Source organism: Acinonyx jubatus, chromosome B4, assembly GCF_027475565.1.
Source record: "Acinonyx jubatus isolate Ajub_Pintada_27869175 chromosome B4, VMU_Ajub_asm_v1.0, whole genome shotgun sequence".
Lineage (NCBI taxonomy): Eukaryota > Metazoa > Chordata > Mammalia > Carnivora > Felidae > Acinonyx > Acinonyx jubatus.
The window spans coordinates 100,948,735-100,976,501 of NC_069387.1; the positions used below are offsets into that span (position 1 = coordinate 100,948,735).

At 40.5% G+C, this 27,767-nt stretch overlaps 1 protein-coding gene across 4 annotated transcripts in view; it reads right to left on the reverse strand.

Moving 5' to 3' along the window:
- Positions 1-16,442, reverse strand: part of PAWR (pro-apoptotic WT1 regulator) — a 193,344-nt gene extending 176,902 nt beyond the window's left edge. For all 4 annotated transcript variants that reach the window (XR_003424334.2, XM_053226523.1, XM_015063668.3 and 1 more), the window contains exon 1: positions 15,781-16,442. Coding sequence is in view for 3 of the 4 variants with exons in the window: in XM_053226523.1 (XP_053082498.1) it covers positions 15,781-16,305 (525 nt within the window). In the remaining variant the exon portion in view is untranslated. The remainder of the gene's footprint in view (positions 1-15,780) is intronic.
- Positions 16,443-27,767: the final 11,325 nt, after the last annotated feature.

Consider the following 27,767-nt stretch of genomic DNA (forward strand, 5'->3'; position numbering starts at 1 on the left):
GCCAGGGGAAGGAAGGAAATATGAACAGGTGCAGCACAGAGGATTTTTAGGACAGTGAAAATATTCCCCATGATACTCTAATGGTAGATACATGACATTATGCATTCAACAACCCCCCCCAAAAAAACTGTACAAAGAGTGAACTCTAATGTCAACTATGAATTTTAGTTAACACTGGTTCATCAGTTGTAACAAATGTACCACACCAATGCAAGATGTTAACAGGGAAACTGGGGACTGAGAGAGAAATGGGAATTCTCTACTTTCCACTCAAATTTCTGTATAAATGTAAAACTGGTCCAACATGTTACTAGCAACTAATGTGAGTCGTTCAGATGATCTAGAGTAGAACTTTGAAAGTAATATGAAATCAAACCACCAATTGTGGTGGTATCCCTCTACAGAGTGTTTGAAAATTCAGATTTTCTAGTATATACTTTCAATTATGAACCTTCTAATTAACGTAATTAATTAAGATGTAATTCTGTCAAAGTTCAAGGAGAAATTGACAAGCCAAAAGCAGTAAACATCAGTATATCTTCTAAGAAAACAACATATCAAACAAACCAGAAATAAGTAAGGTTAAATGATCTGAAACACAATTTGGGAGAGCGGCTAAATAGAAAATATTTAGAATTCTATACCCAGAAAATACACCATCTTTTCAAATACTCCTGGGACATCTACAGAAACTTCCTATGCATTAGGTCATGGAGAAAATCTCAACAAGAAAGACTACACAAAGAACATTCCAACAACAAAATCTCCTTAATTCTACCATCCAGAGATAATCACTGTTAACCAGTGCATGGATATCTTTCCAAACCTTTTGCTATGCCTCTGACTCTTGCATGTACCTTTTAGCTCAAAATAAGCAGGAAAGAGAAAAAAAACTCTTAAAACAAAATATTTAAATTAAAAACTTGAAAGTTAAGTTAAATATAAGGATGTCAACTGTACTCAGGCTAGTACTAAAAAGTGACACCAACCCTACATAAACTTGGAAGCCCAGGGAAAAAAAATCCAGAGGCAAAGTTGGCAACTAATTCTTCAAATGAGAAATTCAGTATGGCATATTATCTCTGTACTTCCACTTTTCCCATCTAACACAGGAATAGCACTAACCGCCCTGGAGTTTTTCTAAAATTTACCAAGTTAATACCCATAAAGGACTTAGAATAGTGCCGGTCCAGTGAGCATGCAAATGTTATCTATTTGTTAACATGGCTTGCTTATCCTGCAAGGCAAATGCTCTTTTCTTTACCTACAATCAAAATAGGAAGATATTCTAAAAACCAGTTTGCAGCATAAGTGATTTCTGGTTTAGTTATTGTCATTGAAATTATCATGTAACTGGTAATAACCTCCCCTAAGCATTCCAACTGAGGACAGTAACAGTAAATTAAACAAGACATATAGCACATTAATGAACTATATTCTACCATACTGTTCTAATGGTTTCGCATACAATGTCTCCCCAGCTGGTGGTGGACAACCTCCCAACTCATTCCCTTACCATGTTCTCCCCTGTGACCTATTCTATACATCAGTGCCCAGTAGCTAGCTGATCTTGTTAAAATCCTGGTGTCACAAATATGAACACATCCTCCTGGTAGTTCTCCTATAGGCTAACATATCAAGCCTAAAATTTTCAGCCCCGTTTTTAAGACCCTTCAAAATTCTGCTTCCTAATTTCTCTATTATTACTTCCTAATATAACCCTTTATTCCAATCAGCTTGCTAACTCTCACCATTGTACCTCTACCCATCCTGCTCTCTTAGTCTGAAACATGACTCTCCTCTTCATCTGTCCGTTTCTTACAGTCCTTCAAGATCCCCTCAAATCTTACACTCCCTCCACAAAACTTCCTAGACCATTCAGTCTTCTAGGGATCTATCACTTCTCTCCACTAACAGCGGGGCATAACATTTAACACTTTATTATACATTTCTTTTTTAATGGTTCAAAGTTATCTTACACAATCTTATTTCTCCAAATCAGATTATAAATTGCTCAAGAACAAAACGATGAACTAGAGTTCATCTAAATCCTGAGAGTGCTCCAAACAGAACAGATGTAACCATTCAAATGCCCCAAAGGCCTACTTCAGTGTCTAACATGTAATATGTACTAAGACTGTAGTAAATGTATTATAGCTGTATCAGAACACCCAAATCATGAAGCACCTGGGTGGTTCAGTAGGTTGAGCTTCTAACTCTTGATTTTGGATCAGGTCATGATCTCATCATTCATGGGATCAAGCCCTGCATTGGACTTTAGGCTGACAGTGCAGAGCCAGCCTGGTATATTCTCTCTCTCTCTCTCTCTCTCTCTCTCTCTCTCTGCCCCTTCCCCGCTCACATGCTCTCTCTGAAAAATAAATAAATAAATAAATAAATAAATAAATAAATAAATAAACTTAATAAAAAACCAAATTGTGAAATATTCTGCTGCCATTAAGAATAACAACACAATGGGGCACCTGGTTGGCTCACAGAGGACGTATGACTCCTGGTCTCAGGGTCACAAGTTCAAGTCCCATATTAGGTGTAGAGATTACTAAAAAATATAAACCTTTTTTAAAAAAGAATAACAACACAGCTATATCTCTACTGGCATACTAACATGTTCACAAGATACTAAAAACAAAAAGGTTTAACAGTATTTGTAGAACGATTAAATTTCTGGATATATATTTTTTGTGTGTATGCCTAAATATATACTCAAGAATTGCATACCAAAACTATAAAGTAACAGTTACCACTAGACAGTTGGAATTATGTTTATGAAATAAAATATATGTAGCAATTAACATCTCTTTCAAAAAGCTGTTTAATTTTTTTATCTCTTTCAAAAAGTTTAAAAGGAAATAACATGCATGATAGAGTCATATTTAAGTTTATAAAAATGTACATAGGATATAATTCTATTGCTTAAAAATAAAAATGGAAAAACATGTCAAATTGATATATCTATAGCTAATCTTTGCACAGTCCTGTTTTTGCTATTTTATTTTTAATTTTCTACAAAATAAGTGGGCATTATATTTATATCATCAAAAATAAAGAAACACTATTCCTAAAACATAGTTTAGAGAAGCACTTGGTTTCCTCTAAGATAACAGAGAGAAGGGATGAAGGGGAAAGGGAAAATCTGTGGAAGTTGAACAAATAATATGTGAGAAAAGTTTCAAAGGCATTGCTCACCCTTTAGCACCTGTATTCCAAGCATCTATATTGCAGGTTAACTCAAAGAATGTGGGAATGGAATAAACACCAGCTTTTAAATCAAGTACAGGGCAAAGTCTAAACCCAGGGACAATATTAAACTATAAACTTCTCCATGGTAACAGTACAGAATCTGGCCATTTAGTATCATCAGAGCCCCCAACTCCACTCCATCCTGCTCCTCTAAAAAAGTCATTCCCAAATCTACAGTACAGAATTATTTTCATAATAAAGAGAATTACTTGGGTACAACTTTGTTTAAAGGCTATCCTCTCATCTCTTTTCAACCCACATGGAAACTTGAATTTATTTATTCTATTATATGCACATAATTTTTAAAGGACTTTGTATTGTTTACTATCCTTGGATCCCTACCTTCAAACAAGAAAATCCTCCTAATGACTTCAAGCTAGACAGGCAAAAGTTTTTCATTCCAGAAGGTGTCAGAGTTATTGTATACATGTATGGACAGAGGAAGGAAATACCTAGCCAACAATACTAACAGAGAACAGCAGAATAAAGTCTGAATTCCTTGGCATGGCATTTAAATCCATCCCAATTGGTCCGTATCATTCTTCTTCAGCTGTACTCCATTCTCTCTCCACCATGAATTCTCTGCACATCAAAGTTTCCTGTTAGAACATATCCCTCCCTCTTTCCAACAATGATAACCAATGTATGTGCATCGGCACCCAAACAAATCTGCAGTCAAATCCAAGTTCTGTCAGTATGGCCTTTGGGCAAGTCACAACTTCTTTGAGGCATCTTGTAAAATGAGAAATATCTTTTTTTAAAAAAAAATTTTTTTTATGTTTTTATTTATTTTTGTGACAGAGAGAGACAGAGCATGAGCAGGGGAGGGGCAGAGAGAAAGGGAGACACAGAATCGGAAGCAGGCTCCGGGCTCTGAGCTGTCAGCACAGAGCCCAATGCGGGGCTCGAACCCACAGACTGTGAGATCATGACCTGAGCTGAAGTAGGACACTTAACCGACTGAGCCACCCAGGCGCCCCAAGAAATATATTTTTAAAATCTACCTGGTGAGTTAATGTGAAGGTTAAAAATAATGCAAGGAAGGGGCACCTGGGTGGCTCAGCTGATCGAGCGTCCAACTTCAGCTCAGATCATGATCTCATGGTTCATGAGTTAGAGCCCCACATCAGGCTCGCCTCTGTCAGCTTGTCAGAACCTGCTTCAGATCCTCTGTCCCTCTCTCTCTGCCCCTCCCCCACCTGCGCTCCCCCCAAAATAAAAAATAAGTATTAAAAAAAAGAATGCAAGGAAACCTTCCCACTCAGTGCTAAGCATACAGGAGGTATATATATATATATATATATATATATATATATATAAAATATACTGCTATTATTTCCTGGCTTTGTGCCCTCACACATGCCATTCTCTTTACCTAGAATGTTACCATGTTTTCCCTCCCCCCTTGGGAAATCCTTCATACCAGTCTAGTCATAGGGCTTAATACTGCTTTATCCTATATAAAGCCCTCCTTGACTCCCTCATGTAATTGATGGCTCCCTTTTATTAGCTAGTTCAGTACTTTGCTCTTTTATCCATCATAGTTCTTATTATACCAAATTCTATTTATCTGTTATGAACTGAATATTTGTGTCTCCCCAAAATTCCTATGTTGAGATCCTAATCCCCAATGTGACAGCTTTAGAAAGTGGAGTCAGGTCATGAGGATGGGGCCCTCACAGATGGGATTAGTACCCTGATAAAAGAGATCCCAGATATCTCTCTCACCCCCTCCACCATGCGAGGACAGAGTAAACCAGGAAGCAGGCTCTCTCACCAGACATCAATTCTGCTGATGCCCTGGACTTCTCAACCTCCAGAACTGTGAAAAATATCTTTCTGATGTTTATAAGCCACCCAGTCTATGGTATTCTGTTATAGCAGCCTGAGCGAAGAAATTATCTTTTTCTCTGAGAGAAGACTGAAAGTTCATTAAAGACTGGGGAGTATGTAATTCATCTTTGTATCATCCAGCACTGAAGCTGGGGCACAAAGCAGGCACTCAAATGTTTCTGAGTAAACCAAGTAAACGAGAATCTAACAAAACTGCTGTAGCATCAAAGGGCGAGGAATGACAGGGGCAAATATTACAGAGGAGTCAAACAGGTTGAAAGTAGAAAAGCCAGGGGCACGTAGGTGGCTCAGTTAGTTGAGCATCAAGAGTTCAGCTCAGGTTGTGATCTTGAGGTGAGTTTGAACCCCACATTGGGCTTGTTGCTGTCAGCACAAAGCCCACATCTGATACTCTGTCCCCCTCTCTCTGCACCTCCCTGACTTGCACTCTCTCAAAAAATAAACATTTTTAAAAATTTGAAAAAAAAGCAGCAGCTATCTCATTTGGCCATTAGGAAGTCACAAGCAACCTTGAAGAGATCAATTTCAATTAGGTAGCAGGAAATGAGCAAGGTAATGGGGGTGAGCACATGAAAACAAGGCCTTTAAATTGAGCAATTAAGAAAAGTTAAGTGGAAGGTAAACCAGAATTAAGAGAACATTTCTTCATGGCAAGATGAACCAAGAGGGAGAGGCCAAGTATTTAAGAAAGAAAGAAAAAAAAATAGGCAAGATTTACATAGTAAGCAGGGTACAGTTAGCTCTGGAGGACAGAGGGTAGGTGTGTGCTATACTCAGCTAAAGGGAAGAAGGCTGAGGATAAATTTTCCAGCTCAAAGCATTGTTATGTAATTTTCTAGTATCAGTGAAATACCTCTCAATCCATCCATTCCTTTCCTTTTCTGCTACCATTGCCCTAGCAATCAGTATATTTTTTAGTATTAATACACTCTTAAGAAAGTATTCTCATCTCTAGTGACATCTGCTCCCTAGTCCTTTTCCATCTCATTACTTGATCTTATCAAGCCACCATTTCACATATTTTGGACAGATGAATGTGGATGTGCACATAAACGTACAGATAGATGTATCCATGTGGGTATATACATATACACTAAAATATTTGTTGAGGAAACTGGATTTGTTCCAATGCAACTGATACATTAGGAAGTTGAGCATAATACTAATGTTGCATTTGCATTATGTCCAACTGAAAGAAACACTAAGCACAGATAATGCAACAAACACAGTGTCCCAGAAACACACAGAATGCACACATCTCAAACATCTGCCAGTTCACTCCTTGTGTTACAAGCCATACCCATCCACATGTGGTGTTACAGTTTCAGTCCAATTTCAGATAACCCTTCCTCCAACACTTCACAAATTGCCACCCTTTTAACACCCACTATAAGCAAACTCAGGTCTGTTTTGAGGTCAAGTGTCATAATCAATGTAGCATTTATGCATTTCTTAATCATTTAACATGTGTAAAATTGTGCTGCTAGTCTTAAGTTTGTATCTTTTTACATGTGACTGAAAACATTTTAAGTGTTATGCCCCTACACTCCATTTTTCTATATGTCCTGTAGTTTTGTGTGATTTTGCATATATGATGAGTTTTAGGAACTTTTATGTTGAGTTATAACTTACACTTATAATTACTGCAGCTCTAATTACCAATTTCCCAATGAAATCAAAGACTATAGAGAAGATTAAAAAAAAAAAAAGAAAAATGGGCTTCCCTCACAATTATCTGAAGGTCCTAGTACCTATGAGACACTTTGAAAGACCCAAACCCTTGTCTTGAAGAATGTTTCAGGAAACAGAATACATGAAAAGAAAAAACTATATTGCTGTTTATCTTAAGACAACTTACTTATCTGCCAATCAGCAGGTACATAATAGGAAGAAGTAGTAGTAGAGTCCTTTACCAATGAAGTGATGCCTAAGTATTTTAATATCAAGTAACACATACATATCCATCCCTAAAGACAGAAAGTATAATGGTAGTTGCCAAGGGATGGGGGAGGGTTGAATAGGGAGTTACTGTTTAACAGGTATAGAGTTTCAGTTTTACAACACGGAAAGAGTTATGGAATGGATAGTGATGATGGTTGCACAATAATATGAAAGTATTTAATACCAATGAAAGTACACTTAAAAATGGTTAAGATTTTATATTTTTATCATTTTACCACAATACAAAAAATAATAATAATCCCTATATTATACACCGGAAACTAATCATTTAAAAATCCATACTTATTTTCGAAGAGTAACACCATAAAAATACTCATGATTAAATACTAAATACACAAATCTATATGATGTGATTCCAATTTTTATGTAGATACAGAAAAAAAAATCAGAAATAAGAGTAAGATAACAGGTGATGTTTCTCTACCTCTTCTTGTATTTCCACAAGGAAAAACACATTAGTTTTAACAGAAGGAAAAATTAAAGATTATATAAGTTTGGTGTGGATCGACTTTTGCTTGGTTGCACTATAGGATGTCAAGAAGTCTTGTCAAGAACGTGAAACACAGGGGCACCTGGGTGGCTCAGTCGATGACGTGTCTGACTCTTGGTTTCAGCTCAGGTCATGATCTCATGGTTCCCGGGATTGAGCCCTGTGTGTGACTCTGAGCTGACAGCACAGAGCTTGCTTGGGATTCTCTCTCTCAACCTCTCCCTCTCTCTCTGCCCTTCCACTGCTGTGCTCTCTCTCTCTCAAATTAGATAAACTTTAAAAAAAAAAACTATTTAAAAAAAGATGATCACAGAATAAACATTTATTATCCAATTTTCACATGCGAAGTTTTGAACTTGGAGCAGTTTCTACCTTTGAGGTATACAATTTTGTTACTTTAAGAAATTAAATATTCTTACAATATCATTCAGACATGGTGCCTAGCATATTTTTAAGTAACTCAAGGAGAACATGATAGATGGCTAAGGCTTGACTCTATACCAGTAGGTGTATGGCTATGAACACAAATGCCTGAGATTTAAACTGAAAGCTCCCTCAGCAATAACCAAATACTTTAAGAATCAATTAGCTAGCTAAGAATGCCTATGGATTTAATATGTGAGAGTAGTAAACAAAAGAGAAAAAGTCATACACTTGGGAATATTTTGATAAGATAGAAAAAAATCTGTTTTAAGAGTGTTAACTAATTATTAAATACATTTAAAAACATAATTATACACTTTCTCTTAAATATATGTAAAAATGAAAAATGAGGAGTGCCTGGGTGGCTCAGTCAGTTAAGCATCTGACTTCGGCTCAGGTCATGATCTCACAGCTTGTGAGTTCAAGCCCCACTGGGCTCTGTGCTGACAGCTCAGAGCCTAGAGCCTGCTTCTGATTCTGTGTCTCCCTCTCTCTGCCCCTCCTCTGCTCATGTACTCTCTCTCTCTCTCTCTCTAAAACAAATACACATTAAAAAGAAAGAAAGAAAGAAAGAAAGAAAGAAAGAAAGAAAGAAAGAAAGAAAGAAAGAAAGAAAGAAAGAAAGAAAGATGAATGAAAGTGAAGTTTAAATTATATATTAAGTGTTAGAGGTTTTTCTTTTTTTTTTTTCTGTTGTCTAGGCTTCTAACAAAATCAGGACAAGAAGCAAGGCAAACACAACATTTTGCACTAACTATATGATATTACCTAAATGTTTAGGGTGCTTTGAATTTCCAAGTAGCTCAAGCTGTCTCTGTTAAAATGTCTATGAAGTTTTTAATTAACAGGAAAAAAATGAATTTTCAACATCCCAATAAGAAATTTCCATTAGACATCAACAATTAGTTATCACTATAACCTACACAGTAGCTGTAATGTATCATTTTAAGAACATTTTTAACACTATTTTGATTCATGTAACAATCCTGTTAGATAATCAGTATCAATTTCATTTGACAGATCAGTAAACCAGTACAGGACATTAAGTACACTCAAACTTCAGAATTACAAGACTCACTCAAGAAAATGTTAAAACTCTGCAGTCTCGGGTAACCCCTCCCTGTTCCCAGACTGAAGTGGATCCCAGAAATCTGCATTTTAAATAAACAATGCAGGTGATACTGGTACAGGTTGTCCCCATCCCCATCCCCTCCCCCCCAGCCACATCTTTTAAGACACTGATTTAAGTAACATGACTAAGGTTTTAGGTGGTTTAATACTCCATTTTTACTTTGAATCAAAGTTCCCAAATGTTTAGATAGTAGAGCTTTGCGGATCTCCATGAAAGACATGTAAAATTTTAAATAAATTAGGAATTTTACATTCAGTTAAATTAAACAGCTCTTATACTAAACTCCTATACCACAAACAAGTGGTAGTAGGTGTCTAAGTTTTAAGAAACATAAAACCAAGGTGCCTGGGTGGCTCAATTGGTTAAGCATGTGACTCTTAATTTCAGCACATGTCATGATCCCAGGGTAGTGGGATCGAGCCCTGGAAAGATTCTCTCTCCAGACACCTGGGTGCCTCAGTCAGTGAAGGGTCCGATTTCAGCTCAGATCATGATCTCACAGTTCATGGGTTTGAGCCTCTCATGGGGATCTGTGCTGACAGCTGGGAGCCTGGAGCCTGCTACTTAGGATTCTGTGTCTCTCTCTCCCTCTCTCTCTCTCTCTCTGCCCCTCCCTGGTTCGCACTCTGTCTCTCTCTCAAAAATAAAAATAAACATTAAAAAAAATCTTTTAATTAAAAAAAAAAGATTCTCAATCTCTTCCTCTGCCCCTCTCCCCCACTCACTCTCTCTCTCTCTAAAATAAAAAAAAAAAAAGAAAATACGGGGTGCCTGGGTGGCTCAGTCAGTTAAGTGTCTAGCTCCTGGTTTCAGATTAGGTCATGATCTCACAGTTTGTGACTTCAAACTCCATGTGGAGCTCTGCACTGACAGAGTGGAGTCTGCTTGGGATTCTCTCCCTCCCTCTCTCTCTGCCTCTCCCCTGCTCATGCTCTCTCTCCCAAAATAAATAAATAAACAAAAAAAAATTTAATAAAATAAATTTAAATAATATCCAGGCTTTTAACAACAACAAAAAAAACAAAAAACTGAGAAAATGCTACAATTATTTCATGTTCTCTGTGAAATGCAGGAAAAGCTGACACTGAATTATTTGACTCTGCTGCATTTTATACGGTGGGAAGATAAAACTTAGGTTCCATGGGATCTAAATACATAATGAAAAATTAAGATGAAAATATAAAAGCACTCAGAGCACAATTTTGTGAATATACCAAAAATCCATTGAACTGAATATCTTAAAGGATTAATTCTATGGTATATGAATTTTATCTTACTTTTTAAAAAGAAAAAAAGCACTCAGAAGATTTCAAACTCCTATATTTGCCAATCATTTCAAACTTCTAAGACATGTATTAGTATTACTATTAAATAGCATAATTATTTTCTGGCCTATATCACAGGTGGTAAAAACCAATGTAGAAATAATAAAGAACATAAATAAAGCCACCAACTTGATAGCGATTTTAAATAAGAATTCTGATGCCACTGTTCCTGTTTATTTGCTGCCAATTTTTCCCAATAAAGTCCCACCTTATCTGCCTTTCATTATAGGGCTATTCTCAAATTTATTAGTAATATAAATGACTAATTTTACATTTTACTCCTAAAATAATCTTTGTCTTTCTTAAACTACGTATATAGTATATAATACACTGAAATATAAAACAGTTATTAAGCACAAGGCTTTAAAAGCAGACTATCTCTACTCTGCTTCTTACCGTGTAGGTAACTTCAGGCAAGTAAGTAACTTACTCTCTCTGCCCCATTTTCCCAAAGGGCTGTAGTGAGAATTAAATGCACCAACACATGTACAGTGCTCAGAACAGTGCCTAGCACTTAATAAGCACACCATAAATGTCATCTACTTAGTTACATAATTATTTTTATGGAAAAAGATCTCTCAGCTTAGACAACTCATTATAAATCCTGATAATATTCCATTTTCAATTTACCTTACCAATGAGTTCACATTTAGGAAAACTGGGCTTAATATCTAAGTAGCCTTGGTGTTTATGCTATATCTACCCTATTCACAAGCCCAATTTTCTCCAACCCTGAGTCACTATTAGTTCCTCTTCTGACTCATCACATAGAAAGGTAGACAGTCTGGTATATAATGGGCATACCAAAGGCATTTCTTAATCTACCTGGATTCACATGGTTTACTTAGTCAAACTTGTCCCATATAATGTTCAACAAATACGCTGAATAATTATGACTTAAAATTGTGCTCACTTAAAAATGCTTTCTATATATTAAATGCTCCTTCAAACTATGGAGTAGGTGTTTTAACTCCATCTTGACAGAAAAACAACATATCACTTATGTAAAAACAAAGATTCATATTTTCTGATCTAGCCAAAAATAGATTGTGCTGATGGCCTGGTGTTCAAAATTTTGCCAAGTAAACTATAGAGGGTCAGAAGCAATCTCTGAGCCTACAAATTTGACCTTAATTTCTAATCAGTTCCTTTTACTCTTTTCTCCATTCAGAGGTTTAAATTATTTAAGATAACCTCTAATAAAAAGTTATAGAAAAAAATAAAAAGTTATAGGAAAACAAGCTACATATTGCAAAATTGGCTGATTCTTAAAAATTAATTCTTTTAATATTTTATTAATTAAAAATTAATTCTTAAAAATCCCGCTCTCCCAAGATGCACACACACACACACACACTGAAAATACTGCTCTACCACTTATTCACTTTCCATGTGATCCTGAGTCATTTAAGCTCTTCAAGCTTCCATTTTCTCCTCTGGAAATGAGGATATAAAGAGAAACAGTAACTACCACATGGGATTGCTGTGAGCATTAATTAAAACATAAAGTACTGTAGCCAACCACTATGAAAATAGTAAGTTTCAATACGTGTTAACTTTGTATTTAAATCAAAATTTCAGTATCATTTGACCTTACCTATTGAAATATTTTATTAACCACCTCCGTTAACCCACTCATGCAAACCTATTCAATGGCAATAACTTCACAAGCACTCTGAAAACAGGGGTGGTACTGCCTAGGAACCCTTCCTCAACTATCCCCATCTTCCTTAGGTTAGATACCCTGCTCAGCCTGCATTAAACACTGTACTTACCACAGTTCCCTATATTACTTGAGAGGCCCTGTGGGCAAGGCCTGTGTCCTATTCATTTCTGTATCCCCAGACTGCAGCCCAATAGTTCTTAACCCTGACTCACAGTAGAATCACATGAGAAGCTTATCAAAATATTGATGCCTGGGATCCATCCCAGACCCATTAAATCAAAAGGGGCTCAGGGAGGGAGAGGGCAAGTATTCTGCATGAGGAGCATTTTTTTAAGATCCTCACATGATATTAATGCACTTCCACAATTAAGAACCACTACACTCAGATTTAAAACACCATAAGTATGTATACACGTATGTGTGAATGGATGTATAAATATATAGGTACAGAAATGTAAGTCTCAGCCCAAGAGCCTCATCACCAGTAGCTTCTCTCAGCCCCAATCACCTCTTCCCCCTCAACACAAAACTTTTTTTTTCAGATTTTTAAGTGATCTCCATACCCCAAAGTGGGGCTCTAACTCACAGCCCTGAGATCAAGAGTCACATGCTCCACTGACTAAGCCAGCCAGGCACCCCTACACATAAAATATTTCTAATAAACAATTTGCTGTGTTAAGATGGCTTTTCAATTGTTAACTCAGTACTTAAGTTTTTTCATATAATTATGCCTTATCCTTCTTCCAGGATTATAGCCCTGCTCCTTGAGAATATACACTGCCTTACTCTTCTTGTTTTTTTTCCACAGCCCTTACCATACTGCCTGAACACAGACATGTAATAAAGATCTGACTGATCTAATAAACGTATACCAAAATTACTGGCAAGAACAGCCAAATTATCCAATTTGAGCTATCCCCCAAAAAAGTAGACAAAGTAAAAATTTAGAGAAAAAAACATTTTTTTAATCTCTAACTTGGTAATCAAGAACAACTAAAGTTTGTCTCACTAATAAGCATCTGTATATTTGCACTTTTTATTACAGTCATCACAAGTACTATCCCACCCAGCTTCCCATCCCCATCCATCACATCTAGTTTGAGACCTGCATCCTTGCTAATATTATCTTGTTGCTGTTTGTGATATCTTTAGTTGTTGTCAGGTAGCCTTTACAACAAATTTTATAATATTCTGTAATTAGTAAGATAAGTTAATGAAAGTCACAGTGAATGTGTCAAACAGATGTTTAATAAATACTTCCTGATGGAACTTAATGTTTATCAACCACAAAAATCGGCTTTTGCATGTGAATTATATGCTACTTTCCTAATAGAAACTTGGTTGAGAATACTGTCTGAAAATAAGAGTCTTTCTCAACATCACATATAATACAAGTCTATTTTTGAATGTTGACAGATTAATAATTGTCTGCTTTTCTGATATTTACACACCTGAAAACTTTATAAAATATGATATGACTTCTTAAACCAACAGTGCTACATTACACAAGAAACTCCATACCAACTGACATTCTCAGTGTTGAAACTACTAGGAGAAATGAATGGCACACAATTCTAAAAATACAACCTGAAGAATATAAAGATGGCCCATCTTTAAAGTTTTGTGTCATATATTTACCACTATTAAAATAATCTCTGAACGACTTAAGCTGTTTTTACGAAAATATGAGGAGGCACTCAACAAGTATGCCTGCTAATTAGGTACTGCGTTAAAACATTGCCATGTTTTGTTGCGTCCTACAGCAACAGATAGAGCCATAGTTACCACAAAAAGAAAGCAGTCCTCAACTCTCTATTCAATAAAAAAGGTTCAAATTCCACAGACAAAAAAATGGTACCCTGGGTTGTTTGTTTTTAAGGAAGATTAAATTTAGGAGTTGCCAACACCCAAACGAAAAACATTCCAGAGTATTAGACTCAATTGTAGTGGGGAGTGATCTACATTCTCAGCACTATGTTCCCTAACCCAAAGCAGGAGCATTAACAATGGATGTTTCTTAGGATCTCGCATGATACACCACACTTATTTCCCCCGGTAAATATAATGCTTGTTAAAAACAAAAACAAAAAAGGTACTGGAGAAGTAACAATTCTAGTACAAGCAGCCTGACAAAAAATAAAGTTTAACATCTGCCAAGATATTTCCCAAAATAAGACCCCTGTCAGATGAACAATGAGGAAAAGACTGAAAATGACTAATTCTTTTATTTGGACCATCAGCTACTTTTAAAAATAAAGTTGAGGAATGTAGCTTTTCCAGAGCCCTGTCTTTAGTTTCCCCTTAATCTTCATATTTTTAACAACAACAACAACCAAAAAAAAAAACCCTAGAAATTTGATTACCACTCTCATGAATTCCTTTTAAAGCAATTTAATGAATAACAGATCTTTTGTGCAAGTAGCAAACCACAGAGGACAGTTTTGCTGGCTGATAAAATCTCGCTGAAACATGCATATAAAAATATACCCTTCAAAGACAAACTGTGATTTTCCAGGTATGGAAATCATATTAACACTTAAAAAGTTGGGTATGTTTGACATATACCCTAGCTTACTCTGAATGTTTTTACTTGAACCACAACTGAAGTTAGCATATTCTTATTAATTATTAACTAGGTATCAAAGTTGAATATATTACAAGGCCACGAGTAAAAAAAAAAAATTTTTTTTAAGAGTAAAACCTAATGAGCCAATGGGAAAATGATACAACTTCTTTGGGTGAAACAAGGTTGTGGAATCACTTCCCAAAACTCGTGCACTTCTATTCAAGTAACCAAAATTTGCTTAGAAAAAAATTTTTTGAGGGTAGAGATAGGTGCGGTTACACACTAAGTAAAAATGTTTCACCACTCACTCTAATAGAAAGACGTTGCTGCCTGCAGGAATGTTGAGACTGCTCAAAAATACAAAACAAAAACAAAAACCCTACCACAAATGTTTTCCAGAATACGCAGAGCCAAATACTTAAATACACGGAAAGATCGTCTTAGCAAAAAGAACTGTGGGTTGCTACAGCATTCCTATTGTCCTAAATACCACTCAGAATAAACTGTGCGCGCGCGCGCGCGCGTGTGTGTGTGTGTGTGTGTGTGTGTGTGTGTGTGTGTGAGTGAGTGATGGGGAGCGCTCTTCCCAAAAGCTAGCTTAGATATGAAACAGTGCATACACTCATTCAGATACACTCATCTTGGATACACTGAAAGATAAAGCTGTCTCGCATAGTGCTAAGGCCACGTTTCTTTACAGGTGCTATTAAACACTGTCAAGAGAAAAGAGATAAACAATCTGATAACTTCCGAGGGGCACGTGGGAAACTAAACAGCGTATGTCGTCATCACCATTAATCAATTTTTCTAACTGATGAAGCAGAAACAAACAACCCTAAGCGGGCAAGTCCTGGAACCACGAGTAGTCTTTCCACCAATGTAAAGAAGGATCCTGAATCGGAGACCTCAGCCAGGAAGCCTGAAAAGCACGTGTCCTACTTTGCGTTTGGGGAACTTCCCAGGAAGCATTTGCTCACAGTAAAACTCCATCACCCTCGGCCTGCATAACTCAGCGAAAGGATAAAAGTACGAGCTGGGGTAGGGAACCTCTGCCCCCCCGGGGCCCCGGGAAGCTCCCTCCGCGGCGCCCCGCCCGCTCACCTCTGCCGCGGGGATGTTGACCACGCCGGTGGAGCGACGCTTCTCGCGCAGCTTTCTCTTCTCGATCTGCCCCTTGCCCTTCCTGGCACTGGGGCCCGAGCTCTTGCCCTTGTCCTGGGCGCCGTCCCGCTCCTCGTCGTCGCCCCGGGCCGGCGGTGCCCCCGAGGCGGAGACCGCGGCCGCGGCGGTGGGAGGCGGCTCATCCTCGGGCCGCCGGGGGCCGGGGGCGGAGCGGGGCAGAGCCGCGGGGCCCACGGCGCAGTTCACGCCCCCGGAGCCGGGGGCGGCAGGTGCGGCCGCGCCGCCCGGGAGGTTGTTGTTGAGCTCGTTGGCCGCGGCGGCGGCCGAGGTGCCCAAAGCCCCCGCCGGGGGCTTCCCGCTCGCGTCACTGCTGCCCCCGCCCGGGGCGGCCGGGCCCGGGGGGTTCTGCTTGGCGCGCATCTTCTCGCGCTTCGCCTTCCACTCCTCCAGGAAGTCGGTGGTGCTGCCGCCGCTGCCGCCGGTCCGGTAGCCACCGGTCGCCATATTCCCAGCGGGGCCGGCCGGGCTCTCACCTCAGGCCGCCCGGCCCGGCTCCGGCCGCCGCCGCCTCTGCCCTCCCGCGGCCCGGAGGATGCGAGGGAACGACCCCCGGGCGCGGGGGCGGCCGCGGCTCCCCCAGCGGCCGGCGGGTCTGAGGGGAAACACAAAAGGGGGCGGGGAAGGGAAGCGTTAAGGTCCTCGCCTGGCCTGAGGGGCTGCCCCCGCGACCCGTCTCGGAGCCCCCCGCCCCCGCACAGCGCGGCGACCAGTCCCCGGCGGCAAGTGGCTGCAGAGTCCCCACCCTGCAAAGTTTCTCCGACGCACCTACACGGCGGGCCCGGCGATCGCCGCCCCTCGAGGGGAGGAGAAAGGGACTGTCCCCACCCCCGGCCCGCCCGCCCGCCCCATCCCCACCGGGGTCTGCGCCTGCGGCGGTAAGGGGACCGGGGCCAGACCCCGCCACCTGTCGGCTCGCCGCCTCTCCTGCCCCTCGCTGCGGCCACCGTCGGCCCAAGGTCCCCGCCACCAACACCTTCAAGCCTGGGCGAGGCGCGAAGCCCCTGGGCGGCTCGCAGAGGAGGCTGGACGCGCACACACACCAGTTGTCCAGCCGCTTCGGGAGGACGGGCGCGCGGGTCGAGCGCGGGCAGCCCCTTACCTGGGGGGAGTTTGGGGGGGACGAGGCGCGGGTCTGGGAGTCGGCGCCCAGGTGAGCCGACGCGGCGGCGCGGAAGGAGCTGCGGCAAACTCGCGGCCGGAGCTCGCGACTCTCCCCGGCCAGGAGGGAGGGAAAGAGGGAGGGGGCGAGGGGCGGGAGGGGAGCCGAGCGGCGCCGAAGCGCGGGCGGAAAGGGCCGAGACGGCGCGCGAGGGGCGCGGCGCGCAGTGAGGGGCGGGGGGGCGGGGGGGGGGTTCGTGCCCGCCGACGCCCCGCCCCCGTCGCTCAGGTGCGCGCCGCCTCGTCCAGCCCGCCGCTGCGGCCCGCCCCGCGCCCGCCTGTCCGACCGCACATTCCTGGGCTCGCGGCCCCGCGGCGGCTCCGACTCCGGGCGGGACGGCCCTCCACGCCCTTCACCCCGGTCCTCTTCTCCGCCTCCCCGTCTCCCACCACTCTTCCTTTTAAGTACAAGACATATTCTTCGAGGGAAAATCTCGAAGGCTGCTGGCCGAGGGGGAAAATGCAGTCAACTTGTGATGATTCAGGCCTGACTAGCCAGGATGGGAAAAGAGTCGCGCGTCACTTTTCCTGGTCGCTGCCCGCTTTTCAGATGTACCAGGGTGGCAGGCAGAAGAGCAGTAAAAAAAAAAAGAAACAAACCCAAACACTTCCTTCTGAGAAAAGTCTGTGGTCTCTGGGTGAAAGGGTCGGCTGAAAGAAAGAGGGGCTTACATTATCAGTGAATTATCAATTATCTTGGGCTTGCCGAAGAAAACTAAAAACTCATTTAGCCAGTGTATTGCATTGGCATCCCATTCCTATTTGGAATTCTCCTTTTAGCCCTGTCTCTACACCTCTTTACAGAGCGTGAATTTAGCAGCAAAGCTCCCTACCCAGTTATGAAAGCTGCGTCGATGCTGATTTCATGTGGGCTGGTGCCGTGATTGACTCTTACTTCTCTGTTCTCTTAACATACCAGGCAGTGTATCTTATCCTCAGATGCCAGTCATTTAACATTTCTGGATCAGGGCTGCGTGGACTGCCACTGTCCCACACCTGAAGGGACAGACCTCACTACATACAAGTGGTGTCAGGGCACATCATTGTCCTGGGCCACAAATGCCAGGTCACCATTTTGTAAAAAAAAAAAAAAAATGTAGGCGAGCCCTGAGTCACACTCTTACCTAACATAAATCTTTATTCCTACTTAGTATTCCTGTTTTGCCCAGGTGGCACATGGTGGGTGGGCAATCAGTGCGTGCCTGCCACAAAAATAAGATCGGGAGACAGTGATTCACATGCTATTTATTTCTCAGAGGGAAAGTCACAGAGTTCTGGTCTTTGGTCTGGCTTTTGGGGTGAAACGTGCATAACAGTGAGAGGGCTCTGGAAAAAAATCCTTAGAAAATCAAAGGCCTTTCTTGGGAATTGGTTTAAAAGGCTAAGCCTAGCTGGTAACAACCTGGGTTTGCCACCTGAAATCCCTCCTTTACAGAGTCACTACAGTATTTTGTTTTCTGGGTTTTAAGGGGGTAGAAGGAGAGTTTGGCATTAAGCAGATTCACATTAATATACTTTGTAACTTACCAAAGGATTTTCACCTGGAAGGGCTGCTGGATATAGCAGAAAGAGGATACAGTGTGCCTGAACATAAATACATAAGTAGCTGAGAGAGCTTGGATGTGGTGTTTGAATTATCTGAAACTCCACTTTCTTTACTACAAAATCAGCAACAACAGCATAAATTTTTAAGCTGTTATAAGACTTGACACTAGGTACTTGGTTCAAGGAAGGCATTCAGTAAATATAATCCCTTTTATTAGTAAACGGATATCAAGTAGTCTTTGGTCTCTAAAAAGTGGGGGGGGGGGGGTTGAGGGGAGAAGGCAGGCAGAAAGATTACATACTGAATACACAATATTCATTTGAAAATGAGACACAGAATGAACTAGAATAACACTTACCACTGCACTCTCAGACTAGTTCTCTTAGTATTAATAGGCTCTGAGTCAGGAATTGGATACTCCTGACTCCTGTGGCTTTGGGCAAGTTGCTTAACTTTTGTGCCTCTGTTTACTTACATATAAAATGGGGATAATGATACTTCCTACATTGTGAGAGTGTTGTGAAGGTATCTGAGATCCTTGGATAAAAGGTAGTATATGAGTACCAGAGTAGTTATTATTAGTCTATAAAGTGCCCTAGGAACCATGGATGAAAGAGATTATTGAGGTACAAAGCACTGTGTATTATTATTGTTATCATTTATTATACCTTTTGTCTTTACCTTACCATTCTCACTTCCAAAGATGTATTTTACAGCCAGACTGCTTCCAGCCTTGCATCAAGATATTTAGCTGAGTCAGTCCTAAATTGCAAAATGTTTGCATATCATCAATCTTTATGTTTAGCATTCTGATGAAATAATCCTCAAAGACTCAGAGCTTGGTTTCTCAACCATGGCACTATTGACATTTAAGAATAGATAATTCTTTAGGGTTTGTCCTGTCCATTGTAGGATGTTTAGCAGCATTCTTGGCTTGCATCCACTAGATACCAATAGTTGGCCCTCACCCCCAGTTGTGACTTTGCCAAATGTTCCCTGCAGGGAAAAATCTTCCCCAGTTGAGAATTTCTGAGCTGGCTCTAAAATAACTAATTTTGGTGATACACTTGCCCTTAAATAATAAAGGGAAATATGATGATACTAACAAATAAAAAAATTCATATTAATAGGTCAGAATGAAACTTACTCTAAATGTTAAGTCTTACTTAATGTTTTTCAGAGAGTGGATTAGCTATGGTGTGAAATAGCCTTTTTATATGTGTTGAAATAATTAATAGAATATTGAGCTGTTATGCCTTCAAAGCAAATATTTCTGGAACATATGCAATTCATCCTCTAAAATCAAAATATTACATGTACATAGTCTTTAAATGTAAATACTTTAGTTCTGTAAGAATTATAACAAAAGGCAGCAATCCCCTACTTAGCCTTCCCACTACCAAAATCCTACCCAAAATTTTGAATTCTTATATCTCTTTCTGCTAATATGAATCTTCATATTTATTTTTAATGTGTTTATTTTGAGAGAGAGAGAGAGAGTGTGTGTGTGTGTGTGTGTGTGTGTGTGTGTGTGTGTGTGTGTATGGGGCGGGGGTGGGGGGGTGCGAGAGAGAGGGAGAGAGAATCCCAAGCAGGCTCAGCAACGTCAGCACAGAACCCAAAGCTGGGCTCAATCCCACAAACTATGAGATCATTACTGGAGCTGAAATTAAGAGTCAAACTCTCAACCCAGGTGCCCTTCATATATATTTTAATGCCTTTATCAGTTATTCTACTTCTTGATTTCTTCATTTTTAGACACACTTTGTTGACTTTCTAATACAGAAAAAGAAAATTTAACCCTCTTATACTAACTACACATACACTTTTCTTACTCCTAAACTCCTGATATATTTATATCATAATTTTATTAAACATTTAATGTTTATTAATGTTATAAACATTAAATGTCTATTTAATAAAATAAATGTTAATGCACCACTGAGGCATGCAGTGTACTAAGATTGCATTTTTTTAGAACTTTTTTCTTGTTACACAATTGTTTCTCTTTCCTTTTCAGTTAAAACTTGGCGTTTTAAAAATCTTTGCATCATATTCTATATACCAGTCACAAATTGAAACCTAAACTTTCCTCCTCTTGGTGCAATTAGTCACATCAGGTACTCTATCAGTTCTATTTCTCTTTTTCTTGGTGATGTCTCTCCTGGAGATCTCCATCCCCTGCTGTGTGGTCTGGACTGATTTTAAGACTCATGGCTCTGTGATCATCCTAGGATTATGTTTCCCTAACATCCTGGGGATCATTTCCTATGCAGATCTCTTGTTTCCTGAATCCCATATTGTCCTCTTTCCTTTTTTTCCCATTTTAGTAGAGTACATCTTCAATATATTCTGGAGACAGGATTACACATTCTTGGAGGCCTTGTGTGTTGGAAACATTTTTAATTTATCTTTCCACTCAATTGTTTGGTGGGACATGGAATTCTAGGTTAGAGATCACTTTCCTTCATAATTTTAAAGGTATCACTGTATTGTCTTCTAGTTTCCAGAGTTGATGTTGAAAAAACCAATGGCATTCTGATTCCTTTATTTTCTCTCTGGAAGTTTCTGGAACTTCTTACCCAGTTCTTGTGGAATATCTTGAAGATTTGCCCTGATTTAGTCTTTTTTCATTATTATATAAGGGACTCAATGGGCCCTTTCAGTCTGCCATCTGCCCTATAGTTGGGAAATTTCTTTGTCCTATACCTTTGGTGATTCTTCAGTTTTCTCTGTTCTCTCTAAAGCTTCTATTAAATAGATGCTGGACTTCTAAACATTCTCTAATAAGTGTTTAATCTTTTTCTCTCCCAGTTTCCATCTCTTTGGCATGTTATTCTACTTTCCGTAAAATTTCCTCCACCTTGTATGTCAACCTTTCTATGAATTTTGTTTCTGCCTTTTTTTTTTTTTGTAAGATATGTTTCTTATTCTCTAAATGTTCTTTTTCCATATCAGCCTATTCTTGGGTCATAGATTCACCATCTTTTCTCTCCCTAAGGAAATCTCTTTAACTTTTCTTCTGCTGGTCCTGCAATGGGCCTCTTATCTAGCTGTTCCTTTTTTTCTTTTTGATTGTTTTAGTCTTCATCTTTTGTGTTAGAGGATTTCCTCATCTGTCCATTGTTCATTCATATTGAAGACAGAAGTACTGAAAAGCTGACTGGATGTTCTTTTGTGACAAGGCAGAGCTTGTTGACTGACGGTCCTCATTTAGAAGGCTGGTGTTTGGACCCAGGCATTCTGTGGAGACATGTATCAAATGTCAGCATCTATGGGGCTTTTCTCCTGCCAGATCAGTTTCCCTGAGAGAAACTGCTTTTCCGCCTATGTTACCAGTTGTCAGCCATTTCCAGCGCCAAGTAGGGAGAGAAGACTGGGAAGTCTCATTACTCAATATGCAGGTTTTGCCCCATACCTATGTTCAGTATTCCTGGTGGACTCAAGTTCAGTACCTTCGTGATTCAACTACTGCAAAGCGTGAACTTCCAGTCGTCTGCCAGGATCAGCAGAGACAGACAGCCTCCTTGCTACTGGGCCTTACAGAAGGCACTTGAGGATCTAACTGTTCCTTATGTGGATTTTCAACTAATTCTTCTCTTTTCACCACCTTCTTTTGCTTTCAGAAGTACACGCATCTGCCTCCAACTTCTGAGCTTTCTTCCAGACAAAAAGGATTACTTCTTGTTGGCTTTGTCTCCTGTGGGCGGTTAAAGTCACCTTGCTCTAGGGCGCCTGGGTGGCTCAGTCAGTTAAGCGTCCGACTTCAGCCTGGGTCATGATCTCGTGGTCCGTGAGTTCGAGCCCCGCGTCGGGCTCTGGGCTGATGGCTCAGGGCCTGGAGCCTGCTTCCGATTCTGTGTCTCCCTCTCTCTCTGCCCCTCCCCCATTCATGCTCTGTCTCTCTCTGTCCCAAAAATAAATAAACGTTAAAAAAAAAAAAATTTAAAGTCACCTTGCTCTGCTCTACTCATGTCTGTTTTCCAGATTCCATCTTCCCACATTTTGTTCTCATCTCCCATCCTTTTTCTTGGGACTGATTTATTACTTTACTTTTGTCTTAGTGAAATTACTTGAGGGAATAGAAGTAAACATATGTGCTCAGCCTGTTATGTTTAACAGGAAGCCTAATCTATCCATTTTGCAGATTTCCAGGTACTTTGAAATCTAATCTGTGATGAGGCCAGATAAATAGAGACCTCTACATTTCCTTAGTGAATTACATCATAAATCCCTATTGACTGACACTATTAGAAAGAATCCTATGAGATGTATTGTATATTCTGTAGACTGTTTATGAAGATGTGGCCCATTATATTACATAGTGTTCCTATTATTAAAAAAAACTAGGAAAAATGTCTGACAATATGAAAATAGTTTTATGGTTTTATAATGGCATTGTACAGTGACAGACAGTAGCTACACTTGTAGTGAGCACAGCATAAAATATAAAGTTGTTGAATCATTACATGTACACCTGAAACTAATGTAACATCATGCGTCAACTACACTTCAATAAATAAATTAAAATTTTACATAAAATAAGATAAAATAAAATAAAATAAAATGATGGTATCAGACAGAGCCTTTCACACTGCAGTCATGACCCCTTGGTGGGCCATGATTGAGTTAGTGGGCTGTTAGAATTTTTAAAAAAGAAAGAAAAAGAAAAATATTAGAGAAAAGCCCTCCTTATAAAGGTGCATGTTGTCTGGTGACCTGTTGGATTCGGTTTGTGTACGTGAGGGCACTGTCAGGATGTGATGTTCATTCCGTGTGGTTGGCTGAGCCAAATAAGCATGAAAACCAACATTATAAAAAGGTATGTAAAGACATAGAGTAGGAAAAAATAAATAAGCAATAAATAAATAAGGATATGGAGTAGGTTTACATAACCAAATGCACATTATAATTCCATTCTGTGGAAGAAAAAAAGGAATAGTTGCATATTCCTTTTGTTACTGGCTTTGTGGGTTTGTTTGGTTTTTTTTAACCATCGCAAAACTGTGTCATGTAGCTAGTGAGTTTTCCCTTTTTCAATTGACTGCTGGTAATCTTAGGCCAGACTTGTGGCCTCCCCAGGAAAGATCTAGGTTTTGTGGTACCCGAAGCTTATATAACTTAGGGAACCTTCTCTAAGGAAAAGAACTGGTCCTTGGCCTTAGCACCATCTTCTTGGAAACCCCCATGCCATGAGAGCCAAGTGGAGGAAGAAGCGAATGCGCAGGCCTAAGGGTAAAAGAAGAAAGAGGAGGGACACCTGCGTGGCTCAGTTGGCTAAGCGTCCAACTTCAGCTCAGATCATGATCTCATGGCTATTGGGTTCAAGCCCCGCGTCAGGTTCTGTGCTGACAGCTCAGAGCCTGGAGCCTGCTTCGGATTCTGTGTGTTTCTCTCTCTCTGCCCCTCCCCTGCTCGCTCTCTCTCTCTCTCTCTCTCTCAAAAATAAATAAACATTTTAAAAATGTAGAATAACATTTAAGAAAAAGAAGAAACTTGAGGCAGAGGTCCAAGTAAACCCCTAGCTTGTGTACCCATGGAGCCACAGCAGCAGAAATGAGGAAAGCCAGAGTTCAGGAAGACTGGTACCAATTGTTGGACTGCAGGCCTACTCTCTACAGCTTGGTTGAATGGATCTACATCCATCACCATCTGACTGAAAGCCCACCCGTAAGAGACCCACCATGCTCATACCAAAACCTTCCCTTTTGGTCCTTTGCCCTGGACTTGTGACTTTTGGGACTAATTTTGTTTTCATTTGTGGCTGAATGTAACGTGTACAATAAAGAAACTGGTGTTTCATCTGAAGAAAAAAAGAAAAGAATGAGTGAGAAAACATTTAGGATAAGCAAGAAATTTTTAAAAATTATAAGTTTTAACAAATTGAAAAATGCCATAAACATTGCAAAAATCCAGAAAAACAACCTAAATTATTCATTAATTTACTCTGGCACATTTCTATAATACTATTTTGTCTGCATTTTTTAAATGTTTATTTATTTGAGAGAGAGAAGAGCCAGGGAAGGGCAGAGAGAGAGAGAGAGAGAATCCTAAGCAGACTCTGTGCTGTGACAGTGCAGGACTGGATCTCACAAACAGTGAGATCATGAACCTGAACCTGAGCTGAAATCAAGAGTCGGATGCTTAGCCAACTGAACCACCCACGTGCCCCTTGTCTGCATTTTTATAATTGGTTTTATTATTTACTGATGCCTAAAATAGGTGACTTCACACACAGATGTACCTTCTATTTGCAGTACAAATATATAGACTAGTGTACCACAGACACCGGAACCCTGATATTTCATATTATTCCCATCAAAAGGAAAATAATGTACTAGGAATTTTTATCTTTATAGCTCATCTTACAGACTATACTCCTGATAGGAAAGAGCTTCTGTTTTGACCAGACTTGCCAGAGCCTAGAAGGAGCAACTTCCTTGTCATGGTCAGCGGCCAACTTCCCAGGCACTCTGACTCCCTGAGGATCTTAGCTGCTGGCTGACTGTCTTCTCCTATTTATGTCAGTTCTTAGTGATAACATGCAAAGATAATCTGTCCAGTCTCCTGGCACCTCGGATACTTGACTTCACTTCCAATCATCATTTCCTCTCTACCCGTCTTTAGTCAGACATCTCCCATGTCAGTCTCTTGACTTTGTCATCACTGGCTAGTACACCTCCAGAGTCTCAGTTGAAACATCCCATTTTCTGACCATTACCTCCTCCTCCTCCGGCATGCTTACTCTGGTACCCCCACTCCAACCATTTTTTGTTCTACCGACCTTACCAATTTTTCATTGTCACGTTTTTTCATGTCCTAACTTCCTTACTCAGCTTACATTTCTAACATGTATTGTTATTAGCCTCCTCTGTGCCCACACCCTCAGCTAAATCAGGTTAATTAAAAACAGCAAGGGGGCACCTAGGTGGCTCAGTCACTCGAGCCTCTGACTTTGGTTCACATCATGATCTCATGGTTCCTGAGTTAGAACCCCGTGTCGGGCTCTTTGCTGTCAGCACAGAGACTGCTTCGGATCCTTTGTCCCCATTTCTCTCTGCCCTCCCCTGCTCATGCTCTTTCTCTCAAAAATAAATAAAAAAAAGTTGTAGGGCATGCTTTCTAACTCTACTTTAAAGGAATGACTATGTAGTCAGACAAATATCATAGGACTTCATTCATACGTGGAATTTAAGATACAAAACAGATGAACATAAGGGAAGGGAGGCAAAAATAATATAAAAACAGGGAGGGGGACCAAACATTAGAGACTCTTTAATACAGAGAACCAAACTGAGGGTTGCTGGAGGGGCTTTGGGGGGGGGGGATGGGCTAAATGGGCAAGGGACATTAAGGAGGGCACTTGTTGGGATGAGCACTGGGTGTTATATGTAGGGGATGAATCACTGGATTCTACTCCTGAAATCATATTGCACTATATGCTAACTAACTCAGATGTAAAATAAATACATACATATATACATACATACATGCACGGCTATAGTCTCAACTGGACAGTCCATACTGTCTGGCAATCTGGCAATCCTGCAGTCCTAACAAATGTGCTCTTCTGTTCTCCAAAATGACTTCTTCACATCAGTCCCTCAAACCTCCAATACTTCTTCATCCCACGCTTACTCTCCGTTGATGAACTTGCCATCATATTCATTGACTAAAGTAAAACTGACCAGAGTGAAGCCCCTCATCCTCCTAAGACAGCTCTACCCACTTTGCTGTATCTGGATTGGCCCTGTGCCTTCTTACTTGTATTTCTCTTTCTTTATTTTTTATTTTAGAAAGAGAGAAAGCACAGAAGCAGAGCAGCGGCAGAGGGGGAGAGAGAGAGAATCTTAAGCAGGCTCCACTCTCAGCACCGAGCCTGAAGCGGGGCTCAATCTCACAACCATGAGACCTTGACCTGAGCCGAGACCCAGAGTCAGATGCTCAACTGACTGAACCGGCCAGGCGCCCCTGCCTTCTTTTAGATGAAGTTTTCTACTCCCTCCAAAAGCAGTCCTGTCATTTGTGTCTTTCCCCTTTCAAGGGCTTTGTACCTACCATTGTACTCTCCCCTCATGCATAATCAATTTTTCCTTCTGTATTAGATTATTCCCTTCTACATATAAATGAACTCTAATAATCCCTTCTATATGACTTTTCTACCACCCTAGCAAATTGCCACAGACTCAGCATCTTAAACAACACAACTTTATCATTGTATATAGTTCCGTGCCAGATGTCCCACCTGGGTCTCACTGGTCAAAATTGAGGGGACTGGCAGGGCTACATTCCTTTCAGGAGGATTTCTGGAACAATCTATTTCCTTGCCCTTTCCAACCTTTAGAACCTCCCACATTCCTTGGCTTCAGGTCCTCTTTGCCCCTCTTCAAAATAAGCAATGTTGTACTTCTCTGTGCCTTTCATAATCACAAATCCCTAGGATTCTCTTTTCTGCCTCCCTTTTCCACTTTTAAGGATCCTATGATTGCACTGGAAGCACTTGTATATTCCAGGATAATCTATTTTAAAGTCAGCTGATTAGCAACCTTGACACTATCTTCAACCTTGATTCTCCTTTGCTATAATTTAGTATTTTCACAGGTTCCAGGGATTAGGGCCTAGGAACATTTTGGGGACCATCATTCTCTTTTTTTTCTTTAAGTTTATTTATTTTGAGAGAGAGAGGAGAGAGAGTGCACGAGCAGACTTGGGGAGAGGGAAGACGGAGGCAGAGAGAGACAGCAAGAACCCCAAGCAGGTTCCCGGCTGTCAGCACAAGAGCCTGCCATGGGGCTCGATTTCACCAACTGTGAGATCATGACCCGAACAGAAATCAAGAGTCATACCTGAACCCACTGAGCCACCCAGGCGCCCCAGGGGAACCATTGTTGTGACTACCACACCCTCTTAAAGCAAAAAAAGTTCCCTTGACTCTGGAATCTAATCTGGTCAATGTCTCATTTCTCTTTTGGTGTTTAGTCAAAATTCTTGAAAGGGTCATCTTTACTCACTGTTGCAGTCTTGTGAGCCTGGGTCATTAACCTGTGGGGGTCTGCGCTAATTCCAGGTAGTGTTATAATTGAATTGTAGGACAGCCAGTTGGTATTCAGAGAGTGGAAGAACTGGTTAGTGTCAGAACCCCCTTCCCCCCCAACATTTGGTGTCAGAAGTGTTGAGAGTAAAGGAATACACTATTTCCCCT